Source organism: Colossoma macropomum, unplaced genomic scaffold (assembly GCF_904425465.1).
Source record: "Colossoma macropomum unplaced genomic scaffold, Colossoma_macropomum, whole genome shotgun sequence".
NCBI classification, from domain to species: domain Eukaryota; kingdom Metazoa; phylum Chordata; class Actinopteri; order Characiformes; family Serrasalmidae; genus Colossoma; species Colossoma macropomum.
The window spans coordinates 26,915,662-26,925,277 of record NW_023494785.1 but is presented as its reverse complement, the minus strand read 5'-3'; the positions used below and the strand labels follow the sequence as shown (position 1 = coordinate 26,925,277).

At 41.4% G+C, this 9,616-nt stretch overlaps 1 protein-coding gene across 1 annotated transcript; it reads right to left on the bottom strand.

The window, feature by feature from the left end:
• Nucleotides 1–440: 440 nt before the first annotated feature.
• LOC118813895 (cytochrome P450 11B, mitochondrial) lies at nt 441–9,225 on the bottom strand. The gene is made up of 9 exons (XM_036579499.1): nt 8,842–9,225; nt 7,595–7,750; nt 6,931–7,145; nt 6,099–6,302; nt 4,709–4,893; nt 3,791–3,957; nt 2,521–2,599; nt 861–1,079; nt 441–698 (listed from the first exon to the last, which is right to left on the bottom strand). The coding sequence occupies exons 1-9, from the start codon at nt 9,123–9,125 to the stop codon at nt 579–581; spliced, it is 1,629 nt and encodes a 542-aa protein (XP_036435392.1). The 5' UTR covers nt 9,126–9,225; the 3' UTR covers nt 441–578.
• Between the last annotated feature and the right edge of the window lie 391 nt (nt 9,226–9,616).

Here is a 9,616-nt window from a genome sequence, read left to right as displayed (position 1 = left end):
CAGAACAGAGGAAGGACAACCCACATCAGCCTTGTGACTGGTGGGGGGACTGCTTACCTAATGCTACCCAAGATTAGGAAGACCCAGTTTACATCGAAAGAAGAGAATATTGGCAAAATACACTGGCCATTTATTGGTCACTGGAAAGTTTTGTATTCACAAGATATGTATATAGTTTGCCCAAAAGAGCAATATAACCTAAACATATTTAGGTTCTTATGGTACAGATATGAGTCACTTACACACATATGTGAACCATCAAGGCAAAAATATTAGCAAAAAAATTAACTGAGCAATAACACTAATGTGAACATGGCCTAAATGTCTGTAGATTGAACACCAAGTTGATTCTCCATGAGTTTGATGACAAATGCCCAAAACAGATGATGAAAAATGAAACTAAAGTGTGATAAAAAATACTATCTCTCTATTTTCCCATGTTAGCAATCACTCATAATGAAACTGCATATTGATTAGTGGTGTTCAACGATTATTTTGTTTATGTTTCTGTGAAAGAAATGCCAGGTATTGACTGATCAGCTGAGTGACATTGGTTTATTGACTGATGGATCAATAACTTAGCTGTGTGAGAGAGTGGTAAAATTGATGGTGGGCGGAGACTCTGGTTGGAGGATGAGTGTGTATTTGGTTTTAAGCTCTTCTTTTGATGAAACACTCAGGCGAAAGTTCCTCAGAATCTACAAAACACACACACAAGCATGTAAAATATTCATTAAGCCAAGCATCCTATTATGTATGAGCACAGTTACTGGTGAACACCATTGACTTTCTCCTCCAGCTTGTTCCACTCCTAATGCTCTCCAGGCCAGACTGACCCCTGACCACCACATCATACTCACATGCAGGAGCAGTAGCTGCATCTCATTCTCGGCGATTCTCCTTCCCACACACTGCCTCGCTCCAAAACCGAACGCTAATGAGCGGAACCCCGCCCCTGAGCCCGTCTCCATGGTGCCCTCCTCACCGCCTGGCCCCCAACGGCTGGGGTCAAAGCGCTCAGGCTCCTGAAACACATCCTGACTGCGGCCCAGAGGATACAGACAAGCCTGCACTAGTGTCTGCAATGACAGAAAGAAAGAAACTGTTATTCAAACCACATCCTCACACTCCACACACTCAGTTTAGAGCCGATGCAGTATAACAACAAAATTACTGCCAAGAAAAATTTTCATGCCCCTTTACATGCAGTGTCCTTCAGTTAGTTTAGTTTGTTACAGTATAATAACATTAATTGACAGATGATAGTACAAGCATTACTGGTCATTAAGACAGCTATAATGGAGAAATATATTTTACACTGTAATTCTTTTCAGACAGAAATGGTCAACAGTGTTGGCTTAGCTTATGTCAATTTATGCTCATGACACGACATTCAATGTTGACAAAACACGACATTCAATGTTTATATCTGAAATACCCGACAAATAATTGTGGCAGATCATTATAAAATACAAAATGTGATGAAAATATGTTAGATGACACCAATAGATACCCTAACTGCATGGTACGCTTAAGGGTACGTCTTCACTACCTATTGTTAGGGAACACAACTGTACCATATTTCATTGCAGTTATTTAGTTGCATTGACTCTATGCATACTCTCTTGACTCCAGACTTTTTATCTTACTTTTCTATTTACAAAATTAAGACTTTATGGAACATATATGCACGTGTCTTCTGGGAAAGTGAATTTATTGTACTTTGAAAACTCATTTAAAAGAATAGTTTAATGACAAATAAAATGTATACAGTTTTCCTCTCCTAGATAAAGTTGATCAGCCAAGACTTGTTTGGTGTCCAAATGCTGCTTCTTTAGTTTAGCACTGCAGCTGCAAGGCTAATATTGCTGACAAACACCAAAAGTCAATAGACACCCAAATCTTCCCCCAAACACATACCCAAAATGTCTCTCAACCTGCTCAAAGTGCATCCAGGCCTTCTTTAAGATTGCATGTCATTGTGACTTTTCAATGTAGTTTAGGAGACAGTATATAAAAGTGAATAATTCAGACACATAGCTCCTGCACCAAACTAGAGAAACAAAATTTGGACACCAAACAAGTCTTGGCTGATCAACTTCATCTAGGATAAAGAGGAAAATTGGTCTTTAAGGCTATCGTTGTACCTTTGAGGGAACATTTACATTGTTTATACCTTGAGAGGAACGAAAATTGACCTGAACAGTAATAACGAGGTTTAGCAAATTGTAAAACTGATTTTGTGTCCTCTGTCACTGCTCTGTTTTCCATGTTGTATAATGAATTCAAGCACCCAGTGAAGGCTGCATTAAAAAGGCCTCAGAACTGTGGCTGAGCCAGGCACATCATCCATATGGGAATATAAAACTCTGCCTGTCACACTAGGAATGATGTGAACCATGGCTGAGATGCCTGGCATGTGTCTGTTGAGAGACACAGAGAGAAGAAGGAAGATAGAGATTCGATTTCCCTCAGTGCTGTTCTATATTAGTTTTTAGATGCCTCATGTTAGTTTCTCACCCCAGCAGGTATGTGGTAATTCTGCAGCACGATGTCTCGGATGGGGTACCTCTGCACCGTGATCCCCACAGGATACAGCCTACAGCACACAACACACACACAGTGCACTTCAGACTAACATGAGAGAAATTTTCATCAGAAAAATTGGTCACCCTGACATAGGCAAATGCAGGCATAACAAAAAAGAAGTTTCTACCTAGTGGAACATTTGGACAGATTTGTGTTTGCTAGCTTGTTTTGTGCCAGACTACATTCACTTGAAATGCAGTGAGCTCCTAGCTAATCTGACGACTTCTCTGGGGTAGCTCATACTGCTGCTCACCTGTTTTCTCATTCTCCTGCGAAATGCCAGTCGCTCTATCAGTTCTATTAAAACAATGTTTTTGCAATTTTTTCACTAATATCTGGCCTCTGTCCAGAAACCTGCAACACTCCTTCCATCTGTGTGTAAAGTTAATGCTAACTAGCTGTATCCATTTTTTCGGGTTATCAGGATATGATTATGTATCAGTGGCTCTTGAAAATGCATGATTCCATGGAAATAGACCATTTCGCCTCTTGAACGAGCAAATTGATGTAAAAAGGCTCTGAAATGTTTATAAGATATTTACTCAATGTAAAACGATGTGTTACTATTTTATAAATAATATTACAGTATTCTAGAGGCTTATCTGCATAATTGATCATGGGTGCACCACACCTATGACACCTGCCGAAACTCACCCTCCTGGACTTTGTATCTGCATCATGCATACATAACAAGAGTGCTCAGTTGCTGAAGAAAGGGTGGACCGCTCTGCTATCAGGGTATGGCAAGCTGATATTAGTTAATGTTTAGTTACTTTCAAGAGATTGTGGTTTACTGAAATCATTTTCAATCAGCATGCATACAACAATAAAACGATCCCATATGGTTATCTAACATTAGCTGAAAGTATAGCTTGTGCGGTTCATGGGTGTAGCTCTTTGTACATAGAGCTGTGATGAGAAATCGAGTTGCATCTCAGGATGTGGCCCTGCCTGAAGTCTACAGTTTTGCAGAGACCCTTTCCAGACTCTTTGTAGAACATGAAGGCCTGACAATAGAAACTCCCTTCAACCTTTTTGAGAAACACTGCCTTGCTCCGAAGATGGCAGTGGTGATACACCCAAACTTGAGGTTTTGCCCAAGGTTAAATGCGGAAAGAAAGTCAAGGAGTGCCTTTCTTTTCCAGATATAGCAAGGCAGGTCAAACTCTTTCATATAAATCCTTGCTGTTTTTTGCCCCACCTCAATGTCTCCTTCACTGCCCCTTTCAGCAGTGGTGCCCCCTGTAGGGCCTTCTGGGGATTCCCCGCCGCCTGTGACCATGAGGCCTGCACCTGTGCACGCACTTGCTCCTGTACGCTGGGGTTTCGTGCCAACTCAAAGAGAGCAAACTGCAGAGGAACCGCTGTCTGAAGAAAGAATGAAATGGTACTGTAAGCCAATCATATGTAAATATCTATGCAAGTGCGATGTGTATGTGTGTGCAGACAAACAAGCGTGTGTTTATGTGTGCAATGATTTTGCACACATATCTTTTACTGTATTCATGTTAATTTGTAGTGGTACTAGTATTATATAGTGTTTTCACTCATTCAGTGGTCGGTTTTAAGGAGAAGACAAAAATGGTCTTAATATTTCAGTGAAAGTTTGCATTTTGGACCATTTCTATTGGTCCATTCATCATGACATTTTCACACATGTAAAAAAAATGGTTTGGATCTGACAAAACTGAATATTTATCTATATCATTATCATTGTTAGAATTAGAAGTGGTGGAAAATGATGGCAAATCTGTTGCATATGGTTCTTTGAAAAATCTTTTAAAAAGTAGTTTAAGAGAGAATTAATTATCAGAGTTATTATTTATTTCAACACTACAAATATTTTGATAACTGACATGAGATGAATAAGAAAGTTATGTAGTTATGAGACTGAATTGTGGTCCCACATACAGGCAATTGCAGTTTAGGGTGTTAACTGCAGTTAGTGCCAATAAAGCTGTTTGAATCTGAATCTGAGGAAGTGATAAAGCTACTGAAGTAGTTAACTTCAAAGTTAATTTTCACAAAAGCCCAATCAAAGGCTCAGTAGAAGTATGAAGTGCTTTCAGATTCGCAATGATAATGAGTGTTTGAGCATGTTCCCTGATTGCAGACCCACCGTGTCGACGCCTCCAGCCATCAGCTCTGTAATGTTGGCTCTGATGAGTTCCAGGGGTAACTGACCCCTTTCCATCAACTGGCCCAGCACACCTGGAAACTGCCCCAATGAACCCTGTACTGCCCCTGCAGCATTACCGACCGCAGCCTGGAGCCGCTGGTAACCCCTCTGAATGCGGGTCTCCGCTAAATACAGGCGGAGAGAGAGAACCAATGATTAGGAATTGTACAGGGAACAAAAACCGAAACCAAAAAACAATTTTTCACAGAAAACACTGAGGTTCATTTTCAAATAGTTATGACTGTATCAATGATTTTCCCAGTGCATTTTGCTCTCCATAGCAACCTCTTCCTTCTGCAGTGTCGCTACTGTCAAATATTAGTCAGCTATAATCATTTTTCATCTTGCCTAATGACTTTTTACAGCTGAGTACATGCAATTGTTTAATGATGTAGATTAATGATGTAGACTCAGTGCCAGTGCCAAGTGGAATACGTTTGTATTCATGCTAGGTACGTTACCCAGACAAAATTTTTCCAATAATAACATCATATATCATTGCTGCCAGAATAAAACTTCATGTCTCAAAAATGGTAACTTCACAGAAGAAGGAAAAATGTTCTTAACTTGTAATGAGTTACTGAAACAGGATTTTGGACCTCTTCAATTGATCCATACATCATGAAATCTTAACACAACATGAAGGGTAACTGGAGTTTTCAAATTATGCAAAAAAGTAAAAATGGGTGTACAAGGTTTTTGTGCAACCACATTGATATCTTACACTGTGCTTATGGTTAACACTGTGGAAGTGTCCTGATCAATGACTGTAGCCTGTATATGAGTGAACAAAATGGCTCCATTGACCTTTTTGCAAAAATGAAGCCAAAACTTGGCTAAACTGAATATCGTCATGTTATTTGTGTTGACAAAGTGTTCGTTACTTGTGATCAGGATGCTAATGCAACCAAAAAAAAAAAACAAAACAAAACATGGACCTTAAGAAACTGCTAAATATCACTTATTGGAAGAAACATTCTTGCTTTTGACTTATGCTAGCTAACTAACTGGTTTCTGTCCTTTACAGATAAATCGTTTGTTTTTCATTATAACCATATGTATTTTCTTAAACTAAATGTAGCCTAATAGTATGTACATAATGTGTGCATGGTATGCTCTATTAAAACAATGTTATTAACTGTTTTTAATTTTGTTTTGAGGGGTTAATGCTGGAAAACTGGCATGGAATGCAATGGAATTACTATTTCATTTTGCAATTCCTGACGAAAACACACATTCATTAGCCATAGTATTTTAGAAGGAAGCATATGAAACATAAATACAGAGTAATTTTGTATTGTAGATGAGGACTAAGTGTGGAGTTAAGCACCGTGGCTGAAGATGTGGTCCCATGCAGTGGCATGTTGGGTCCACAGGGGGGCATGTAGGCGGAGCAAGAGGCGGGGGGGCAGGTAGAGAAGCGGAGGCGTGGTGGCCAGCATGCGCTCCACTGCCCAGATGAAGCGTTGAGATTCCTGTGAAGGCTCAGATGAGAACAAACCGATCCGCTCACCATACAGGACGTAACAGCTCCCTAGAGAGAGAGAGAGAGAGAGAGAGAGAGAGAGAGAGAGAGAGAGAGAGAGAGAGAGAGAGAGAGAGAGAGAGGGACAGAGAGAAAGAGAGGGAGAGAGAGAGAGAGGGAGTTACCATCTCAACTTGGATCATCTGTAAGACGCTAGATTCAAACAAGGGTAGGCAACTTTTCATGGACCTCCATCAGACTAGGAGGCTCAAAGAGAGCATTAAGCAAGAAATTGCTTTGTCCTACATTACTGTATGAGTAATTTAATACTGAAGTGTTTCTCTTGCTGAAAGCAGAGAGCCTGCGGTACAGAAATAGTGCAACTGCAGAAGCTCACACCTTCAACCAAATGAAATGATCTCACACACACATGCACGTGGTGCAGTGAAGACGGAAGGAAATGTATCACATTCAGGGCCGCCACATGAAAGAACACAGCTGAGAAAATATCATCAATCCATCACACCCTGGTCAGATTTACACAGACGGCTTATTTATATCTGCAATTTGCATTTAACCTGTCATTTCTCCTGGCAGAAAGAGAGACAGGCTGAGAGGATGAGAGAGATGGGAAGGACAGAATGACCTGGATCAATTTGTAATTAGAGGGTCAACAGGAAAGGTCAGAAACACAGACCTTCCAGAGCAAAGCGAAAAAGGTCAGGACTGGGATCAAGGGTCAGACTGTGTAACCCATTCTCCTCTCGTCCCTCTTTTTGGACTTTGAGGTGCAGTAAATGACTGAAATCCCTCGCTACTTCATCCAACAGAGGCAGGAAGCGGCGCACAGCCGAACTCAGCATCATCTCCCGGTTCAGCAGCAGCCGGTCAGCACGCCACTCCGCTCCATTCCTACACACACACACACACACACACACACACACACACACACACACACACAAACACACACAGTTGTTTCTGTGAATTCTGGGGACATTACATAGCTTTCCATTCATTTCCTAGAGACTTACCCAAACCTTAACCATAACTACTACCAGCCTAACCTTGACCCTAACTTTAATCTTACCCTAACTTTAAAACATGTCTTCACCTTAAAATTAAATGACTTATGTTGTGGGGACCAGCTTGTGGTTCCCATGAAGAAGCAAGGTCCCATAACATGAGTGTATAAACAGGTCCCCACAATGTGACATAAACCTGGTACACACTCACACATGTGGCATGTCACTTTTTTTTTTAAATCTTGAGACAAATAAAATTCATAGAGATCAGACCAACATGCACACACAAACACAAACACACACACACACACACACACACACACACACACACTGACTGACTTGAGGAAGACTCCTTTGCTGTGTTTGCGGCTCTCTCTGTGTGTGGCCCATGGCTGCAGGGTCATGCGCCGTGGATGCAAACCCTCTGAGCGGAACAGCTCACCAATATCCACCGGCAACAAGATATTAACACTGCACTGAGAGCCTAGGTACTGCCTGAGAGAGAGAGAAAGAGAGAGATTAGCATCCACTCCCAACCTTGCATTTGATCCTCAGCTGCGGTTCTTATTCACTACATAAGACTTTCAGTATGTTTAGACAAGCATGAGCTTCAGTAACACTGCAATCAGCAGCTCCACACTGTAAAGCAAGTGAGATTTGTATTGAATCAGGTTTAGTTCTGTGGTATTTTTTTCTTGTTTGTGTTTGTAGAACTGTAGATAGGTGTGGGTTAATATGTTGGGCAGAGGTAAACCTAGAGCGGTCTGTGTTTGGTTCCAGTTAGGTGGGTGTTGGGTCCTGCAGCAGTAACTGCTGCACCATTTAAGGTGGAACTGGAAAATTTGAACAAGAAGCTGCAAATAGGAAGATAACTTCAGCCTTCAACGTTTCCTATTACCTGTTTTTGTTATTAAATTACTGATATGACTATTACTTCTGTGGAGCTCTGAGTTTGGCGAATTATAGGAGGTAATTCACTCTGGAATTATTACTTAGCCAACTTGTAAAAACTATGGCAGATTCATACAGAGATTAAAACCACGGACTTCATTGGTAATGACTCAAATTACAGCACGTCCTCAAGTAATACTAATCTTATTCGTACAGGACTTTAATGTTGGTATTGAGCGTTGTGTTGGGACATTGCTAGATTTAATATAGATGGCTGTAGATGGTTCTGGGTTTGAATTATGATATTATTGAATTGTTTTACCTGTGAATGGTTTCTGGTTAGCATTAGGTTACTGCTGAGTTGTAGAACCTGTAGATGGGTCTAGGTATTCACTGGGTTAGTGCTGAGTTGTTGTATCTGTAGATGGATCTGGGTTATTGTGGGGTTAGTGTTTGGTTCCAGTACCTATAGATGGATCTGGTTAAGATTAGCATCTGGCTCTGGAAACCGCAGATGGATCTGCTTTGGGTTCATTTTGGTGGTACCACTTTAGCATTATGTTGGTGTTCAGCTATAGTGCCTGTAAATGGGTCTAGGTTAGTTAAAGTACATGCAGATGGGCCCTGTTAGTGCTGAGGTAATGTTTGGTTCTGGTTCCTGTAGATAGGTCTGGGTTAGTGTTTGGTTCTGGTACCTGTAGATTGGTCCGAGCATTTGGAAAGTTTGCTCCATGTGTTTGTGGAGCTGGCTGAAGGTTCCCTCCCTCCAGAAGTGCAGCAGGTTGACCCAGCCGTTGCTGCCGGTGTGGGGAATCTGCTGGAAGCTCCGTACACTGCTCCTCTGCTCAGCCTTTGCCGCTCCTTCAGCTCCTGCAAACATGGTCGAGGCTGACAGCGCTCTGCTCAACGCTGGACATGCCACGGGACGAACAGACGAGGTGATCATGCTGCTTCTCTTACAGTCTCTCAGGCTCTTCATCCTTCCATCCCTCAGCTTAACGCCACATCTGTTTTTCTACAGCTCATTTCTCCCTCCCTCTTTCCATACACTCTTTCAATCTCCTGACACAGTGCAGAATTTATTGCAATGAAAAGTCAAGGTTCAAGAGAAGCACAACACAACTCTCAAAGTCATCCAGCTCCACAGAGGGGAGATGTGAACATGCACATGGATACAATGCTACGTCTAAACTTAATGGAAATCCGCAGTTTTGTCTCTAGATGGACAGTGAAATGTCCCCAGACATCTGAATTTTCGTGTTTAATGATCAGTGTAAAGATGTTTAGCCCCTACATGGGATTAAAACAGTATTCCACATTCACACACATACACATACAGACAGTAGCCTTTTCCCAGCAAATGCTAGTCTTTAATTTCCCTTTTGTGAAACATCCACTAGCAGTGAACAGTGTTCCAGTGAGGTGTCTGAATAAAGGGGGCTCAGAGGGACTGAAAGGGGCTTTTCTCTC

Coding starts and splice junctions, on each gene's coding strand:
- LOC118813895 (XM_036579499.1), bottom strand. CDS start 9,125: ATGAAGAGCCTGAGAGACTGTAAGAGAAGCAGCATGATCACCTCGTCT. Junction 7,751..8,841: donor ATGCTCGGACCAATCTACAG/GTACCAGAACCA, acceptor TCTCTCTCTCAG/GCAGTACCTAGGCTCTCAGT. Junction 2,600..3,790: donor GCAGTGAAGGAGACATTGAG/GTGGGGCAAAAA, acceptor TGTGTGCTGTAG/GCTGTATCCTGTGGGGATCA.